This window comes from Neoarius graeffei, chromosome 1, assembly GCF_027579695.1.
Source record: "Neoarius graeffei isolate fNeoGra1 chromosome 1, fNeoGra1.pri, whole genome shotgun sequence".
NCBI classification, from domain to species: domain Eukaryota; kingdom Metazoa; phylum Chordata; class Actinopteri; order Siluriformes; family Ariidae; genus Neoarius; species Neoarius graeffei.
In genome coordinates this window covers 3,732,352-3,752,712 of record NC_083569.1, presented here as the reverse complement: position 1 = coordinate 3,752,712, position 20,361 = coordinate 3,732,352, and the positions used below count along the sequence as shown (strand labels likewise).

At 42.4% G+C, this 20,361-nt stretch overlaps 1 protein-coding gene across 10 annotated transcripts in view; it reads right to left on the bottom strand.

Annotated features, from left to right (window-relative positions):
• The window catches only part of kmt2cb (lysine (K)-specific methyltransferase 2Cb), a 237,304-nt gene that overhangs the window by 86,628 nt on the left and 130,315 nt on the right, over positions 1-20,361 (bottom strand). For all 10 annotated transcript variants that reach the window (XM_060928213.1, XM_060928248.1, XM_060928223.1 and 7 more), the window contains 12 exons: positions 19,129-20,240; positions 13,361-13,468; positions 10,599-10,715; positions 10,377-10,484; positions 10,085-10,189; positions 9,679-9,860; positions 9,426-9,590; positions 9,137-9,246; positions 4,120-4,200; positions 3,570-3,782; positions 1,679-1,801; positions 1,126-1,245 (listed from right to left, as the gene is read on the bottom strand). In XM_060928213.1, the coding sequence (XP_060784196.1) occupies positions 1,126-1,245; positions 1,679-1,801; positions 3,570-3,782; positions 4,120-4,200; positions 9,137-9,246; positions 9,426-9,590; positions 9,679-9,860; positions 10,085-10,189; positions 10,377-10,484; positions 10,599-10,715; positions 13,361-13,468; positions 19,129-20,240 (2,544 nt within the window). The remainder of the gene's footprint in view (positions 1-1,125; positions 1,246-1,678; positions 1,802-3,569; positions 3,783-4,119; positions 4,201-9,136; positions 9,247-9,425; positions 9,591-9,678; positions 9,861-10,084; positions 10,190-10,376; positions 10,485-10,598; positions 10,716-13,360; positions 13,469-19,128; positions 20,241-20,361) is intronic.

Below are 20,361 nucleotides of genomic sequence, written 5' to 3'. Positions count from 1 at the left end.
TTTTGGCGGGTTTTGAACATATTTTGGGCTGGAAAACGTCAGCAGTATCTGGCAACACTGATTAGGTCTGAGGTGAAGATGGCGATGCTAATAGCTAAGAAAAACATTAGCCTCTCTTTCTTTGATGATTTCAACAAGTGCGTGGCTGGAATGTTCCCAGACTCTTCCATCGCAAAGAAATGTTCCATGGGGAAAACGAAAGCCTCCCAAATAATCAAAGCTAAGCTACACGTCTACATTAAGTATGTCCTGGTTAAGACCTCATAAATAGCCTAGTGTAAACTAATTGGTGTATTAACTGTTTTACCCACTCATTGTCTTAAATCACTCTTGGTTTAATATTTTATATTACTCTTTATTACTCTATCTATCTAGTGTTCCGAGGCCATGACTATGGTCAAACCATAATAAATTGCAATGGAATTTAATTTATTGACTGGTTATATAATGACCTTTCTTATTTTAACACAAGATACGTATTTTAGCCCTTAATTTGGGAAATAACTGGTACCACCGAAAGCAAATAAAAATAAATGTATAGTTTATTCACAAATGCACTCTATAAACCATAAGCATATTGAGTTTGGGTCTTGGCTATGACCAACATGCACCAGAGTACAGGAAATCACAAATACTAGATAGAAAATTGCCCCCCATTCAACTACACACCCACTTTTGGTGAAGGGTATGACTTTCTGAAATTTTCCCTTATTTTGAGTTAAAAATCTGGGAAATATCCCTTTTTTTTTTCAAACCTCAAAGTTGACAGGTATGCTCTTATCTCTCAGACTCACACACACCAGCCCACGAAAACGTACAATCACATAGGCAAAAGCGACGGACTGATCGTGCACTTTTTATTGAAGAACTAAAAGATTAAAATGTGCATGAAAGCAATAGATTTTAATATTCTGTGTAGTGAATCAAATCTCTTATTAACTGATTCATTTGAACTCACTAAAAGAGACCCGGCTTCCACTTGTCGAAGCTTTTTTTTTTTTAAATAAACGTACGTTGTGTACTTCCATTCCGTCCATCATATGGTCTCAGAAGAAGAAATACACTTCGAATAAAGCATTACAGATTGGGTTGAAATGAATTGGGTGAAACAAGTCACGCTCTGACCATCATCTTTGCCCTGCTGCGTTTCAGAGATGGAGCCACTCGAGTCCTTCCTGCTCAGAACCGGTTTGGTTTTGCTTTGGCCTGTTCGGTTCCTCTGTCTCACCATGAAGCCTCCGATACCTGCAGAAATAATGCAGAAGCTCAGCGGTGGTCGCACTTCATTTTTTCTGGTCTTATATGAAGCATCGGCTAACTTCCGAGACACGCCATGATGCATTTGCAAGAAACTGACGAGTGATTAACTACAAAGAAAAACAGCACACGGTTGTTGAAAAGGCATTTTTACTTCCGTCTGGTTTGAGATATTCACACGCAAATCTAAATACTGCAGAAAAGCACATTTCTGATATTCAGTGCCGTTCGAGCTGCATCTGTAACGCGTACTTCGACACTTCTAATTTTGAAAAATGAACCACTATCATGATGCCAATATAACATCTTGCATCCTGTCTTCTGCTGGATGTCCATTTAAAAAATGAAGGATACACGGAATACAGTCATTAAATCAGGGATACCGCGTTTACTGTTCTGTTTTCAGTTCACATGCTCTCACCAGGTCGATACGGCTTCCTCTTCCTCTTTTTACAGCTCTCGACTCCTTTCGACTCGTCCTCTCCTGCTGTTTCTCTCTCTGGGCTCGAATCGGACTTCCCTTCCCCATCTACGAGCTCCGTTTCTGCAGCAACACACACAAACATTTACACACCTTTCCCTATTTGTTGACACGCGAGTTTTAAACCTGAACAAAACAGTGAAAATGAGCGAATCCAGAATTCAAGAGTGCTGCACTCAAATTATCATCTACAGTGGTGCTTGAAAGTTTGTGAACCCTTTAGAATTTTCTATATTTCTGCATAAATATGACCAAAAACATCATCAGATTTTCACACAAGTCCTAAAAGTAGATAAAGAGAACCCAGTTAAACAAATGAGACAAAAATATTTTTCTTGGTCATTTATTTATTGAGGAAAATGATCCAATATTACATATCTGTGAGTGGCAAAAGTATGTGACCCTTTGCTTTCAGTATCTGGTGTGACCCCCTTGTGCAGCAATAACTGCAACTAAACGTTTGCGGTAACTGTTGATCAGTCCTGCACACCGGCTTGGAGGAATTTTAGCCCGTTCCTCCGTACAGAACAGCTTCAACTCTGGGATGTTGGTGGGTTTCCTCACATGAACTGCTCGCTTCAGGTCCTTCCACAACATTTCCATTGGATTAAGGTCAGGACTTTGACTTGGCCATTCCAAAACATTAACTTTATTCTTCTTTAACCATTCTTTGGTAGAACGACTTGTGCGCTTAGGGTCGTTGCCTTGCTGCATGACCCACCTTCTCTTGAGATTCAGTTCATGGACAGATGTCTTGACATTTTCCTTTAGAATTGGCTGGTATAATTCAGAATTCATTGTTCCATCAGTGATGGCAAACCGTCCTGGCCCAGATGCAGCAAAACAGGCCCAAACCATGATACTACCACCACCATGTTTCACAGATGGGATAAGGTTCTTATGCTGGACTGCAGTGTTTTCCTTTCTCCAAACATAACACTTCTCATTTAAACCAAAAAGTTATATGTTGGTCTCATCCATCCACAAAACATTTTTCCAATAGCCTTCTGGCTTGCCCACATGATCTTTAACGAATGGCAGATGAGCAGCAATGTTCTTTTTGGAGAGCAGCGGCTTTCTCCTTGCAACCCTGCCATGCACACCATTGTTGTTCAGTGTTCTCCTGATGGTGGACTCATGAACATTAACATTAGCCAATGTGAGAGAGGCCTTCAGTTGCTTAGAAGTTACCCTGGGGTCCTTTGTGACCGCGCCAACTATTCCACGCCTTGCTCTTGGAGTGATCTTTGTTGGTCGACCACTCCTGGGGAGGGTAACAATGGTCTTGAATTTCCTCCATTTGTACACAGTCTGTCTGACTGTGGATTGGTGGAGTCCAAACTCTTTAGAGATGGTTTTGTAACCTTTTCCAGCCTGATGAGCATCAACAACGCTTTTTCTGAGGTCCTCAGAAATCTCCTTTGTTCGTGCCATGATACACTTCCACAAACATGTGTTGTGAAGCTCAGACTTTGATAGATCCCTGTTCTTTAAATAAAACAGGGTGCCCACTCACACCTGATTGTCATCCCATTGATTGAAAACACCTGACTCTAATTTCACCTTCACATTAACTGCTAATCCTAGAGGTTCACATACTTTTGCCACTCACTCACAGATATGTAATATTGGATCATTTTCCTCAATAAATAAATGACCAAGTATAATATTTTTGTCTCATTTGTTTAACTGGGTTCTCTTTATCTACTTTTAGGACTTGTGTGAAAATCTGATGTTGTTTTAGGTCATATTTATGCAGAAATATAGAAAATTCTAAAGGGTTCACAAACTTTCAAGCACCACTGTATAAGCAAAACCGTGGGATTGTAACCTCTGCCGTCATCGAGGTCCACATCTCTGGAGAGCTCGCCCTGATGGTCCGGCGTCGTCTGCAGCACAGCAACGCTGTTCTGGTTAATGATCTTCAGCGTGAGCTTGGGTTTCGTCCTCCTGCGCCTAGAAGCGGAGTTGGCCAGGCTCTGGAGTTGGGACAGACCTGATTCAGTGAGACACACGCCGTCCTGCGTGTACGTCCTCATCAAACCTGGAGGGGGAGAGTGGGAAGAACATGAACGGACCTTTACTCGAGCCTTGTGGGACCTCGATAAAGTTTCGCACATTATTAAGAAAAACATGCTAATTTTCAGCACATTTCAGTTTTCATAGGCAGGCATCACGTTTTCACAAGACGACACCTCAACACCACTTTTTTTTTTTTAAACTATGCATCACACAGGTCCTCTCGGTGAAGCCTAATTTCATTCTCAAGACCCTCCCATAATGGATAAACTCATCTCTTTGACTTAATCTCATGCTGACATGTTAACCGTAATAAATCTTTAGCGAATTATCGAGATTAAAAAGTCAAAGATTTGTGTTACCCAGATCCCTTGGCTTTGCAGCAATCTGTGGAGTCACAGGAAGCTCCAAAAAGAAATCCACATGCGGTTTAGCCGTCGACGCTGTATGGAAGAGAAATGCAAAAACGTTAGAGATGTGAAACGATGGTGGTGTCGTCTAATGTTATGAAATCTCATCTCATCTCATTATCTGTAGCCGCTTTATCCTGTTCTACAGGGTCGCAGGCAAGCTGGATCCTATCCCAGCTGACTACGGGTGAAAGGCGGGGTACACCCTGGACAAGTCGCCAGGTCATCACAGGGCTGACACATAGACACAGACAACCATTCACACTCACATTCACACCTACGCTCAATTTAGAGTCACCAGTTAACCTAACCTGCATGTCTTTGGACTGTGGGGGAAACCGGAGCACCCGGAGGAAACCCACGCGGACACGGGGAGAACATGCAAACTCCGCACAGAAAGGTCAGCCACGGGGCTCGAACCCGGACCTTCTTGCTGTGGCGCGACAGCGCTAACCACTACACCACCGTGCCGCCCTTTCCCAATTCTTAATAAAAATATTTATTAAAGAACGTCATGTCGTACTTTTTATGATACAAATGTTTAGTCACGTTGTGGAACGTTGATGAAACAGGTTAGTTCGGGTTCTCACTCAGCTATAAAAACAGTCGTTCCTTCATCAAGCTTTTTTCCCCTCTCAAAGTTAAAAATAAGAGAAGAAAGAAGAAAAAAAAAAAACCCATAGCTTGTCATGTTACTAAGAAACCGCAAACAAAACCTCCTGACACCAGAGACTCCTTCCATAAGTGTTGAATACGCTGCAGAAACCCATCATACAAACTTGTTAACCTGTTTATTATTATTATTAGGGGAACATATGCTGTTTACAGTGCCTTGCGAAAGTATTCGCTCCCCATCCTGGTGACTTTCCTGCTTTGTTGCATTACAACCTGGAATTAAAATGGATTTGTGTGTTACGGACTAAACAAAGTAGTCCAAACTGTTGAAATGGAATGAATGTTGTAGACTAGGTCGATTTTCATAATAATAATGTGACACCCCCAGGCATTTTTGAGTACAAGTTGGCAAACAAACTTTTCTAAAAGTATTTTTTGTGCTGAATCCATTTTTGCTGTTTGCCAAGCTGTGGAAGTTTGTAGAGCACAAAATCTAAGACAACCTCTAAAATTTCAGTAAATTCCGTTTTTTTTTTTATTTTACATCATGTACAACAACAATGATCAAGTCTAGGAGGTTTATTTGTAGTGAGAATTATGGTACTTGTATGTGACAAGGACAATTGCACTTTCATTTCTTATTGTTGTCCTGAATGTGTCTTCTTTTATCCCTATATTTCAAGCAGACAAATAGAAAATCTTACATTCCTGAGTCATTTCACTGAGGATGCAAGGAAACTGTTGCCATCACATCAGAGTTTGTAAATTAACTTCAAACTTATCCACAAGAACTTTAATTCAAAATAAAATCACTTTTTGCCATCATTTCTATTTCCATACAGTGTTTAAATATTGCTAATCATAGGGCTGGGCGATATATTGATATTTAAGATGTATCGAGATGGACAAGTATCTCGATATGGATTTTGAGATATCGAATTAATCGAGAAAAAAAATTACTTTTTGGAATTACAGAGGTTTGGTCACCCTATCACTCTGTAACACCTCAAAACACTGTTAGTTGAAAGATAAGTAGCATTTAATATTGTGCAGTAGCATTTACTTGATTGCGTTTTCACATATTTCCACTGCATGCCTTCGGTTGGCTACTCCAGCGACTTCACTCAGACTGCCCGTGCTTCGATCGCCCATGCTGCAGTAGGCAAACATCTTACTGCGGAGCAGCAGCACAGACAGTTTTGTCCCACAGCAGTTTAAAAACTGATACAGTTCTGTCCCTACTAGCAGAAGTTTTACTTATTTAGGGGGATTTGAAAATATCGAGAGATATATCGTATATCGAGATATAGAAGAAATCGAGATATGTTTTTCCTCCATATCGCCCAGCCCTAGTTCATCACCATAAAACTCTATCCAAAGAGCTATATAAGCCAACATTTCTGGTAGCATTTGAAATATTTCTGTCGGTAAGATCATCCATGAAGTCTGTCAGATTGTACAACCCCGATTCCAAAAAAGTTGGGACAAAGTACAAATTGTAAATAAAAACGGAATGCAATAATTTACAAATCTCAAAAACTGATATTGTATTCACAATAGAACATAGACAACATATCAAATGTCGAAAGTGAGACATTTTGAAATTTCATGCCAAATATTGGCTCATTTGAAATTTCATGACAGCAACACATCTCAAAAAAGTTGGGACAGGGGCAATAAGAGGCTGGAAAAGTTAAAGGTACAAAAAAGGAACAGCTGGAGGACCAAATTGCAACTCATTAGGTCAATTGGAAATAGGTCATTAACATGACTGGGTATAAAAAGAGCATCTTGGAGTGGCAGCGGCTCTCAGAAGTAAAGATGGGAAGAGGATCACCAATCCCCCTAATTCTGCGCCGACAAATAGTGGAGCAATATCAGAAAGGAGTTCAACAGTGTACAATTGCAAAGAGTTTGAACATATCATCATCTACAGTGCATAATATCATCAAAAGATTCAGAGAATCTGGAAGAATCTCTGTGCGTAAGGGTCAAGGCCGGAAAACCATACTGGGTGCCCGTGATCTTTGGGCCCTTAGATGGCACTGCATCACATACAGGCATGCTTCTGTATTGGAAATCACAAAATGGGCTCAGGAATATTTCCAGAGAACATTATCTGTGAACACAATTCACCGTGCCATCCGCCGTTGCCAGCTAAAACTCTATAGTTCAAAGAAGAAGCCGTATCTAAACACGATCCAGAAGCGCAGACGTCTTCTCTGGGCCAAGGCTCATTTAAAATGGACTGTGGCAAAGTGGAAAACTGTTCTGTGGTCAGACGAATCAAAATTTGAAGTTCTTTATGGAAATCAGGGACGCCGTGTCATTCGGACTAAAGAGGAGAAGGACGACCCGAGTTGTTATCGGCGCTCAGTTCAGAAGCCTGCATCTCTGATGGTATGGGGTTGCGTTAGTGCGTGTGGCATGGGCAGCTTACACATCTGGAAAGACACCATCAATGCTGAAAGGTATATCCAGGTTCTAGAGCAACATATGCTCCCATCCAGACGACGTCTCTTTCAGGGAAGACCTTGCATTTTCCAACATGACAATGCCAAACCACATACTGCATCAATTACAGCATCATGGCTGCGTAGAAGAAGGGTCCGGGTACTGAACTGGCCAGCCTGCAGTCCAGATCTTTCACCCATAGAAAACGTTTGGCGCATCATAAAACGGAAGATACGACAAAAAAGACCTAAGACAGTTGAGCAACTAGAATCCTACATTAGACAAGAATGGGTTAACATTCCTATCCCTAAACTTGAGCAACTTGTCTCCTCAGTCCCCAGACGTTTACAGACTGTTGTAAAGAGAAAAGGGGATGTCTCACAGTGGGAAACATGGCCTTGTCCCAACTTTTTTGAGATGTGTTGTTGTCATGAAATTTAAAATCACCTAATTTTTCTCTTTAAATGATACATTTTCTCAGTTTAAACATTTGATATGTCATCTATGTTCTATTCTGAACAAAATATGGAATTTTGAAACTTCCACATCATTGCATTCCGTTTTTATTTACAATTTGTACTTTGTCCCAACTTTTTTGGAATCGGGGTTGTAAGAACATCATTATGGAAGCTGTGTGTAGCTTGAAGCTAGACCAGTCAATACCATTGGATACCTGCATTATATGCAAAGAGTCCAAGAGAGATCAGGTATTCAAAGCAACTGAACAGGGCCTTCTCACATTAAAAGCAGCTGCAGAAGACAGAAAAAGGCTTCACGACACTAATTACGGAGATGCTATCCAAAGAGTGCTTCTTGTTCAGAACATACAGAATGTCTTCTGGCACCGTATGTGCTATGCTTCGTTTACCAGTAAAAAACATTTCTAGGCTGCAACAAAAATCCTGTGACAGTTCTGCAGATCTGGATGAAGGTGCTGGTCCGAGCAAGAGAGCAAGAACACTACCAACAATGACGAGGAGTTCTGTTGCAACCATGAATTGGGATGCCTGCATGTTCTGCCAGGAAGTGAACTCAAAGTTTAAAGTTTGAGTTACAAATAAAAAGACTGCCTAAATGGATCCAGCAGAAAGAATTACCCTTTATATCGTCTATTATATAGTCTATAAACTCAAGACCACGAATTTTATAATTTAATATGGTAATTTGGACCACACACACTACCTAAAGTCTGTTTTTGAGAGTTCCTTTCACCCAATCGAAGCCAAATTTGGTACTTATTTAGCCAAGAGGTATATGCAACTTTCTGCTATTTTACTTTTTTCATACTGTACAACATTGAAGAGTTTTATATTGAAATACTCGAAATATGCAAATTATATGCAAATGTGCCCTCTACTGGGCTCCACGTATGAGATACAGCTTGGCAAACAGCAAAAATGGATTCAGCGCAAAAAATACCTTTAGAAAAGTTTGTTTGCCAGCTTTTACTCACAAATGCCTGCAACTCCTTATTTAAGCCCCTTTTTGCAATTCTGACCTAGTCTATTGTACTGAAGTTGAGAGTGCATATGTATGGGCCCCGGTTCTCCGGTCAGATGAGACGAAAATTGAATTTCTGGCCATCGTGGGAAACGCTACGCGTGGCGCAAACCCAACACTTCCCATCACCTACTGTAGAGTGAAGCATGGTGGTGGCAGCATCACGCTGTGGGGACGCTTTTCATCAGCAGGGACTAGAAAACTGGTTTAAACGAAAGATGGATGGCACTAAATACGGGGAAATAGAAAAAAGCACCAAGGGAGATGCATACTTTCACAAGGCACCCGTTACTATAGAAACGTTGTTAGCCGGTATATACAGTAAATTCCTGGCAGTATAACAGAGAAGATGATTAACAACGAGTGCAGTGTAGCGTAACGTAGCGGGAATCCTGAGTACCTGGAGAGAGCAAGCCCTGGCCTTGACACAAACTGCAGTCGAAGCTGCTGTCGGAAATTTTCTCCACCTCCTCCTCGGAGTGGAAGCCTTGACACGACGCGTGCATCCATCTGCAGACGGCAGGAAAAAGGGAAGATGCGTCTCAGAAACAAGCGCCCTTCACGTCACGTTTTGGACACAAACACACATCGGGGTGGGCGGAAATGAACCAGTTTCATCACTGTGTTTATTTTAGTGAGGTGTTTAGTGACGGTGTCATCCCGGAGCGCTGATATTTCATCACACGCACCTGTCACACTGGCGGCACTGCAGGATGATCTCCTCCTCGCTGTAGTCCAGCAGACAGACGGGGCAGGAAGTCAGGCTGGCGCACAGCGCACACTGAGTGTAATTATTCTGCCACTCGCACCTCAGACCGGGCGACGTGGCACCACACTGTGTGCATGAGACACACCTACGGACAGGATGCACAAAAACAGTCCATTACAAAACACGGACGGCGCCAGCATTTTCTTCGATTTGTATACCACCCGGTGTACTACCATTTGCACTTCCAGCTGCCGCTCGGGACGTTCTGCAGGGGCGGGTTGAGGCAGTAAGTGTGGTAGCTGATGTCACACTCATCACACAGAAGGAGGCGTCCAGGGTCACTCGCCTGGCCACACGCCTCGCACACCGTACACTCCAAACACCGCCAGCCTTTACTCAGCACCACTTTCGTGATCTACACACACACACACACACACACGAAAGCTAATTACAAAAATGAAGTCACTTCACAAATATTTTCCAGGCCTGACAGAAGGATTAAGGTCATGACTGTAGCAAAAGCAATGCAGCGCGTAACCATGGCAACTTTAACGGGACAAACACTGAACCAGACTATAAAAGTAGATGGAGTCGAAGTGGAAGGGTTTAAATGAGATGAGAGAGCCGTGTGTGTTTTACCTTGATGTTAACGCAGTACGGATGGTAACACTGTCCACACTGGGCGCAGGCGAGCAGGCGGCCCTCGACGCCCTGCCCGAAACTCCCACACACCACGCACATGTCCTGAAAAACAGCAAGAGGGCAAACGTAACCACAAACGGATAAAAAGTGCAAAACGTCTTGAGCAAAGACTGCTGAGGAATGAAACACTTGACAGGACATAGGGGGGAAAAAAAAAATCAAATCAATCAGCTTCAGGGTTTTAAATCACCGCCTTCCGACCAATCAGAATCCAGAATTCAACAGATACCTGTTTCAGCGTGAACGTGTCCGTGCTGGAGAAAATCACCACCGTGTTGTGCATGGAGTTCTCCTCTTCCTCTCGGAACGGATGGATCTGCAGGTCCATGGCGTTCACCTGCGGCCAGGCGGGAAAAAATTATTCGCCGTTATTCAATAATCCGTTTCCTTTTTTTTGATCTTTTACAAAATAAATAAAGCACGATTCAGTGCGCGTGTGGCGTGTACGTACTCCCGGAGCTGGCACCGGACCCACTCCGTTTTTCATTCTGGATCGGCCACGCCCACCTCTACCTGTAAGCCACGCCCCTCTGGGTCTCCTCCTTCCAGGGAAGCCTGACCCCCGGCCCTGCGGTGTAAATATACAGAGAGAGAGAGAGAATGAGCTGACTGACCGATTTACGGTTTAATAACGCAAAAACAACAAGACACCGGCGGTACGAGGCTAACGCCACTAACAAGTGATGGAAGCTTAGCGCCTCCAGTTTAGCACTGCGCACTACATCTGCAGGCTGGGTGTTACAAGTGTGAGAACTTCAGACTCCAAACATGTCCCCACTTACCGACTACAGTCTGGACAGTCTGAACTGTCCTTTTAAATCTGACGACACGTGACTCCACCTGAAGCCACTCCGTACGCGTAACGCTGCGATCTACAATTTCACTCAGCAGCGATGTTTTATGAAAGTGCGTCATCACTGAAGTGAAGTATAAAGCAATTGCAGGTGAGGATGGATCACATGACCACCTGAACACAGCCACACCGTGATGACATGGCGCGAGAAGAAAGTTATTACGCGTGATCAAATGACAACTCCGAGATCTTTAACTTCACGTCTTCTCAGTTTTCACGTGAGGGTCTGCCTATATCCGTCTGTCCTAATCAGATACAGACAGACAAATGACAGATGGAGGACATGTAGTCTTTCTTTCATCGATCTGTGTTGGCCAATGCTGTACGTGTCTAAATCAGATTATACAAATGTCCATCTGTCTATACGTCATCTGTGTCTGTCTGACTGTATCTGATTATATGCGTCTGTCTGTCTGCATTTCTGTATCTGATTATATGCGCGTTTGACCAAGTATCATCTGTCTGTCTGTCTACTCATCATCTGGCTCTGTCTGTCTGTATCCAATTATGTGTGTCTGTCTGTCTATATCTGACTATATGTGCTGTCTGTCTGCATGCCATCTGTCTGTATTTCTGAATCTGATCATGTGTGTGCGCGCGTGTCTGACTAAGTATCATCTGTTTGTCTGTCTACTCATCAACTGACCCTGTCTGTCTGTATCCAATTGTTTGTCTGCATGTCATCTGTCTGTAAGTCATTATATGTGTCTGTCTGTTTATACATCATCTGTCTGTCTGTATCTGATTATATGTGTGTCTGTCTGTTTGTACGTCATCGGTCTGGATCAGATTGTGTGCGTCTGTCTGTCTGCATCCGATTATAAGGGTCTGTCTGCATGTCATCTGTCTGTCTGCATTTGATTATATGCGTCTGTCTGTCTGCATTTCTGTATCTGATTATATATGTGTGTTTGACTATCATCTGTCTGTCTGTCTACTCATCATCTGGCTCTGTCTGTCTGTATCCAATTGTGTGTGTCTGTCTGTCTGTCTATATCTGATTATATGTGCTGTCTGTCTGCATGTCATCGGTCTGTCTGTCTGGATCTGATTGTGTGTCTGTCTGTCTGCATGCCATCTGTCTGTATTTCTGTATCTGATCATGTGTGTGTGCGTGTCTGACTAAGTATCATCTGTTTGTCTGTCTACTCATCAACTGACCCTGTCTGTCTGTATCCAATTGTTTGTCTGCATGTCATCTGTCTGTCTGCATTTGATTATATGCGTCTGTCTGTCTGCATTTCTGTATCTGATTATATGTGTGTTTGACCAAGTATCATCTGTCTGTCTGTCTACTCATCATCTGGCTCTGTCTGTCTGTATCCAATTATGTGTGTCTGTCTTTCTGCATGTCATCTGTCTGTCTATATCTGATTATATGTGCTGTCTGTCTGCATGCCATCTGTCTGTATTTCTGTATCTGATCATGTGTGTGTGCGCGTGTCTGACTAAGTATCATCTGTTTGTCTGTCTACTCATCAACTGACCCTGTCTGTCTGTATCCAATTGTTTGTCTGCATGTCATCTGTCTAAGTCATTATATGTGTCTGTCTGTTTATACATCACCTGTCTGCCTGTATCTGATTATGTGTGTGTCTGTCTGTTTGTACGTCATCGGTCTGGATCGGATTGTGTGCGTCTGTCTGTCTGCATCCGATTATAGGTGTCTGTCTGCATGTCATCTGTCTGTCTGCATTTGATTATATGCGTCTGTCTGTCTGCATTTCTGTATCTGATTATATGTGTGTTTGACTAAGTATCATCTGTCTGTCTGTCTACTCATCATCTGGCTCTGTCTGTCTGTATCCAATTATGTGCGTCTGTCTGTCTATATCTGATTATATGTGCTGTCTGTCTGCATGCCATCTGTCTGTATTTCTGTATCTGATCATGTGTGTGCGCGCGTCTGACTAAGTATCATCTGTTTGTCTGTCTACTCATCAACTGACCCTGTCTGTCTGTATCCAATTGTTTGTCTGCATGTCATCTGTCTGTAAGTCATTATATGTGTGTCTGTCCGTTTATACATCATCTGTCTGTCTGCATCTGGTTATAGATGCCTGTTTGTTTGTCTGCACATCATCTGTCTGTCTGTCTCCGATTACAAGTGTCTGTCTACATGCCATTTGCCTGTGTGTCTGTAATCTTTCGGTGTGTCATCATCTGTCTATCTGTCTGCTAGTCATGTGACAAGTTCTCTCTCCACCCTTCATTCTCTTTCTTTCCTGCTACATTATAAAGCAGCGTCACCGACACAGCTGTCCCTTTATTTGCTAATCAGTTTGTTTGTGTTTATCAACACGGGCGTGTAAATTAGTGACTCAGAACCATGGCTCAGGTAGAATGGGAGGTGTAGTTACCACACGGATGCTCCAGACGCCCATACTGTAGTCCTGCCTGCTTTTTGGGCCGTCCCAAACCGGGGACAGAGAGGGGGAGCTCAGTCTAGAAGACGCACTCCATCCTCCCTGAGAGTGAGGTGGGCGAGAGACACCGAGAGAGAGAGAGAGAGAGAGGGGGAGAGAGAGAGAGGATGTGGGCGAGAATCATGCAACAACTTAAAAGAAAGCAATTAAAGAAAGGCATCAGCACGCGCACACACACACACGCGCATGCTTAAAAACACACAGTCATGGTTATAACAAAGAGCTGGAGTTATGGAGACGAGCGCAGGCACAACGGATGACGTCGGCTGCAAGTGATGCTCGATTGTTAAAAAAAGAAAAACCCCTCAGAAGGAACAGGAAGAGGCGTGTAAACTCGAAGGAAGCTTCCCACTTCCCTCTCTGTGGTAATGATGTCAGCGAGAAGGTTCCAGAAGATGCAGCAGCATGCAAAGCACGCAAGCTCAACTCTGAAATAATTACAAAGGATTTAATCTACACTCGTCTTCCGTCTGTCTGCAGGTGTTGGTTTCTTTCAAAAAGAAGTTCGCTGTTCCGGGTTTGTTTTTTGTTTTTTTAGTTCAGGGATTCTAGTGTAATAAATAAATAAATACCTTTCGTTTATTAACATAGCTTAACAATTTAAATCATTGATCGGATTTATTAAAACTATTACCGTGATTATCAGGAATTTTACGCAAATTTTTTAAAAAATAAATAAAACTAAGTTTTCATACACTGGAGTTGTTTTTACAAGGATTGTTTCCCCCCTTTAAATTCCAGAAGAGTAGGCATTCTTGCACTTTCCACTTAATCCCAACAATCCATTAAAAAAAAAAGTTAAAAATTTTTGAATAAATAATGTTAAATTTAAATAGTTGCATGCTATAACAATAATAAGAACGTGAAAAGTAAAACGAATACATTTAAAAATAGTGCTGTCAAGCGATTAAAATATTTAATCGCGATTAATGTCGCGACTGTCATAGTTAACTCGCGATTAATCGCAATTTAATCGCACATTTTTGTCACATGAAAAACCATTGTAATTCTCTTATCAGCATAAAAAAAGTGAATGGGCTTGCTCAGCGTTCAAACTACGGGGGTACACGGGGGATCCGAGATCCCCTGAAACAGACATGAGATCCCTTGAAAACATGATTTGGGAAATGTTGGGGGGTCTCTAAAATATTGGCAAAATGTTTATTGACATAGCAATCGTGTGTAACGGGAAGCATTGGCATATCCGAAGTGAGCGCGCGATGGAGATCCGCGCTCTGAGACAAGCGCAAGCACCCCCCCAAGGGAAAAAAAAAAGGGACCCCCCGAAAATATCGGCATAGTTCGAACACTGGTTGTACCAATGTGGTTTTTTTTTTTTTTTATTGCAGAGCATAACACGTCTTGTCACAGCCACTGCAAAGTGGGGCTGGAGCCGCCGATGGGAAAACGAAACCTAAGCCGAGCACCGTGGCTCTTCGGGGGAGGGCAGAGGACTCTGGCTGTGCGGGGCGTGGCATCATGTCACACAGCGTTAATCTCGCGATAAAAAAAATTATCGCCGTTAAAATTGAGTCAAGTTAACGCGTTAATAACGCGACATTTTTGACAGCACTAATTTAAAATAAAGATTTGCAAATAAATTTGAATATAAAATAAAAAAAATTCAAATCTATAAATCCACTCAAACTAAACAAACAAACACGGTGCAAGTAATATACACAATATATAAATAAAACAGGAAGTTTAGAATGATTGTGTTTATTTCTAAACGTTTTTGCTGCTTCTGTTCTTCATGATACTTGGCATAAATCTTCCGTTTCTTCACGCGTACTAAGCAACTTGAATATAAAAAACAAATAAAAAAAGTGCAAAAACAAGCACAAGGTTAATAAACAAATTAATGAGACAATATGACAGCAGCGATGAAGTGTGTATGAAATGAAGCATACAGGGAGCCATGACTGCAGGCTGAACGACAGGAACGAGTGAAGAACGAGTTCAGGAACTGGATCGGATCGAGTCGTAATACGGAAGAAAAAAAAAAGCTCACTACCCTCAACATCTCTCTGATTGGAAAATACATCAACACCAAGGAACCATCTTCGTGTCCAGGTTCCTCAAACACCCTCTGATGATCACGGAAGTAGAACGAGGTTCCACAAACGCCAATACGACCAGGGCTCGACATTAACGCTTGTCCGCTTGTCCGGGACAAGTGATCCTTTATGTCGGACAAGTTCATCGTCTCAGTTACTTGTCCGATCGGACAAGTGCCAAAATACGCCGATATTCGGGTTACATATCAAATTTATCAGTTTATTCACATGATTTCCGAAGCATCTCACTCGACATATTGTTTTGATGAATCGCCGGATGTTTCTCTTCGGAAAGAGCGATGTGCGCATGCGCAATATTCCACTTCCGAAACCGGCCAATACCGCTTCGTGTATTTGAGCTGAAAAGTAAACGGTCGTTTATCAGACCCTCCAGGATTTCGCGATGTTGCGATTTGCAACATCAACGCAAATTCAACCAATCCACGTGAATTCAGGGCGGTGTTGCAATTATATCCAATCACCGCAACTCTCCCCAATCGTTGGCGTCGTCTTGAGGTGACGTCGACGAACTACCTTCCGCCTTACTTCCGTGTATACAACCCCGATTCCAAAAAAGTTGGGGCAAAGTACAAATTGTAAATAAAAACGGAATGCAATAATTTACAAATCTCAAAAACTGATATTGTATTCACAATAGAACATAGACAACATATCAAATGTCGAAAGTGAGACATTTTGAAATTTCATGACAGCAACACATCTCAAAAAAGTTGGGACAGGGGCAATAAGAGGCTGGAAAAGTTAAAGGGACAAAAAAGGAACAGCTGGAGGACCAAATTGCAACTCATTAGGTCAATTGGCAATAGGTCATTAACATGACTGGGTATAAAAAGAGCATCTTGGAGTGGCAGCGGCTCTCAGAAGTAAAGATGGGAAGAGGATCGCCAATCCCCCTAATTCTGCACCGACAAATAGTGGAGCAATATCAGAAAGGAGTTCGACAGTGTAAAATTGCAAAGAGTTTGAACATATCATCATCTACAGTGCATAATATCATCAAAAGATTCAGAGAATCTGGAAGAATCTCTGTGCGTAAGGGTCAAGGCCGGAAAACCATACCGGGTGCCCGTGATCTTCGGGCCCTTAGACGGCACTGCGTCACATACAGGCATGCTTCTGTATTGGAAATCACAAAATGGGCTCAGGAATATTTCCAGAGAACATTATCTGTGAACACAATTCACCGTGCCATCCGCCGTCGCCAGCTAAAACTCTATAGTTCAAAGAAGAAGCCGTATCTAAACATGATCCAGAAGCGCAGACGTCTTCTCTGGGCCAAGGCTCATTTAAAATGGACTGTGGCAAAGTGGAAAACTGTTCTGTGGTCAGACGAATCAAAATTTGAAGTTCTTTATGGAAATCAGGGACGCCGTGTCATTTGGACTAAAGAGGAGAAGGACGAACCGAGTTGTTATCAGCGCTCAGTTCAGAAGCCTGCATCTCTGATGGTATGGGGTTGCATTAGTGCGTGTGGCATGGGCAGCTTACACATCTGGAAAGACACCATCAATGCTGAAAGGTATATCCAGGTTCTAGAGCAACATATGCTCCCATCCAGACGACGTCTCTTTCAGGGAAGACCTTGCATTTTCCAACATGACAATGCCAAACCACATACTGCATCAATTACAGCATCATGGCTGCGTAGAAGAAGGGTCCGGGTACTGAACTGGCCAGCCTGCAGTCCAGATCTTTCACCCATAGAAAACATTTGGCGCATCATAAAACGGAAGATACGACAAAAAAGACCTAAGACAGTTGAGCAACTAGAATCCTACATTAGACAAGAATGGGTTAACATTCCTCTCCCTAAACTTGAGCAACTTGTCTCCTCAGTCCCCAGACGTTTACAGACTGTTGTAAAGAGAAAAGGGGATGTCTCACAGTGGGAAACATGGCCTTGTCCCAACTTTTTTGAGATGTGGTGTTGTCATGAAATTTAAAAATCACCTAATTTTTCTCTTTAAATGATACATTTTCTCAGTTTAGGCGGCACGGTGGTGTAGTGGTTAGCGCTGTCGCCTCACAGCAAGAAGGTCCTGGGTTCGAGCCCCGGGGCCGGCGAGGGCCTTTCTGTGTGGAGTTTGCATGTTCTCCCCGTGTCCGCGTGGGTTTCCTCCGGGTGCTCCGGTTTCCCCCACAGTCCAAAGACATGCAGGTTAGGTTAACTGGTGACTCTAAATTGAGCGTAGGTGTGAATGTGAGTGTGAATGGTTATCTGTGTCTATGTGTCAGCCCTGTGATGACCTGGCGACTTGTCCAGGGTGTACCCCGCCTTTCGCCCATAGTCAGCTGGGATAGGCTCCAGCTTGCCTGCGACCCTGTAGAAGGATAAAGCGGCTTGAGATAATGAGATGAGATGAGATTTTCTCAGTTTAAACATTTGATATGTCATCTATGTTCTATTCTGAATAAAATATGGAATTTTGAAACTTCCACATCATTGCATTCCGTTTTTATTTACAATTTGTACTTTGTCCCAACTTTTTTGGAATCAGGGTTGTACGTTCAAGAGAAGCAGCATGTGCGAGTCAGTGTTTATATAGGCTTAAATTCTGTTACTGAAAGTGTGTTATGTTTACAGTGAAGGACTGTGTGCACTTTACATTATTTTTTACTTAATACAAGAAATTAATGGATGCCAACATTTTTGCCAAAATGGTATTTTATTTTCCATTGTTTAGGCAGCTTCAGCATCATACTGTGAGATTCTGTTCAAATTGTTTTTTTCTTCTATGAAGCCTGAGCCATTTATTTTATTAGTTTATAATTATTGTTTAATTTAGTCTTCAGGAGAGACTGCCTGCACACAGTACTAGTATTAATAGTGTTTTTTCTTACATGAAAGCTGAGGCATTTATATTATATTTTAAGGTAACTTCATGTTGTGCTGTGAGGTTCTCTGCACTTTAACTTTTGAACCAACAGGTGCATTTGGATAAGTAAAGTCTATTTTTCTGCGTTTTTGTAGTCCTGGTAATCTTTTATATTGGTAAAGTTGTTTATAGGACCATTTCTCAGTGTCTTTGTTTTTTTAATCAATAGTTTTTCAGTAATAACTTAATATTTAACATATCACTCAATTTTAATCACAAAAAGAGAAAATCGCAGCAGTTTCTCGCAACTTTCACTTCCTCCCGCAATGTAATCGCAACAAAGACCTAAAAAACACCACAACTTTCATCGCAACCATTAAATACCATACAGGAGCCACAAAGAATAATTAGACGACAATTATTAATCAGTGGAGGATATATATTCAAAGTTAATAATTTAAAAATGAAAATATACTGTATAATTTAAATTTTCTGGTTTTCATTTTCTCATAAATAAATTAATGATTGATGGAGTCCAATTTTTTTCTGCAGTGAATAGATTGTGTTAAAGTAATTCTGGTGAAATTAGTTTATTACAAATAGTTTTTGTGGGGGTTTTTTCTCAATTTTTCCTTTGGACAAGTCAACTTCACATTCGGACAAGTAAATTTCCTTTCAACTTGCCCGACAGGACAAGTGGTTTCAAAAGTTAATGTAGAGCCCTGAATATGACCCTCAAACGTTATTAAGATCATAAAAAAAAAATGAAAAAAAGATTTTTCAAACCAGGAGACAGTTGTGGTCTTACCTGCTTGACCCTGGGTCTTCCAGGTGAGAACTTCCTCTTGGAGATGGCAGGTTTGCCCATGCCGATTTTAGGCGCGAGTGGTATGAAAGTGGCTGAAGGCACGTTGCTGCTTGGTTCTCCAGGAGCAGACAGGCTTTGGGGGTTGATTACAGAGCAGTGAAAACTCTCGGGCTGCCTAACTGCTGATGGCTTCAGTGAAGTTCTCTCTTCCACCAGCGAGCTCAGTTTCGCCAAGCTTCTCTCACCATCCATACTGAAGTCCATCACCTCAGGAAGACCGTCAGAAGGTTTTTTACGTTCCTCCACCGTAAACTCTTCCGAAGATCTGCCACAGTTCTCCACCACCGTGAGGCCTCTCTCATGTTCCTTCACTACATGGCGTTCACATTCCGCCACGGTCAGGCCTTCAGAAGAAACCTCCATTTTACCACCGTCTGACGCTCCTTCATGTTCCTTCCTGGAGAGACTTTCTGAAGACTTTTCACATTCCTCAGTGGTCCTCTCGTGCTGCTCTGCGAGGAGGCCCTTAGAAGATTTTGTGCTTTCATCCGCTGGGATGCCTTCAAAAGCATGTTCCTTCACTGTGAGGCTGATATCAGAAGGTCTCTGATGTTCCACGGTGACTGTTTCTTGCTCTTTCAATGGAAGAGCTCCCGTGGATCTTTCACTGTCCTTCTCCGTGAGGCCCTCAGAAACCTTTTCTCGCTCCTCCACCATGAGGCTCTCAGACATTTTGTCTTCAAAGAGGCCCACGTCCTTCTCCTTCTCTACCTTTGGCACAGAACTTACTTTATTCTCCACGGACGGTTCTGTAACTTCAGAAAATGAAACTTCCATAGATTCCTCATAAGAAGTTTCAGAGACTGATTTGAGGTCTTTGGTGGCTGGTGTGATGGTTTTCTTCTCCTCCAGACTCGAACTGAGCTCCTCCCCTTGGAGAGATGATGTCTCTGGAGGTCCAGATGCTGATGCGCTCTCTGGGTGATGAGGCAACTTTGCCTTAATGGACTGAGTGAAAGATTGGATTGAGGCTGACTCAGGGCATGGATCTGGCTCCTGCCGAGGAGCTTCTGGACTACCAGCTGGCTTCGTGTCCTGAGGAGGCTCTGTGGCTAGACATGACAAAAATAATGTGAGTTACACTTTCCCGGACTACAGACATTAAACTTTCAGACCACGTCTGTGCCAAAAATTGAACAAGACGCACATAAATATCGTTATGCAACGAGACTG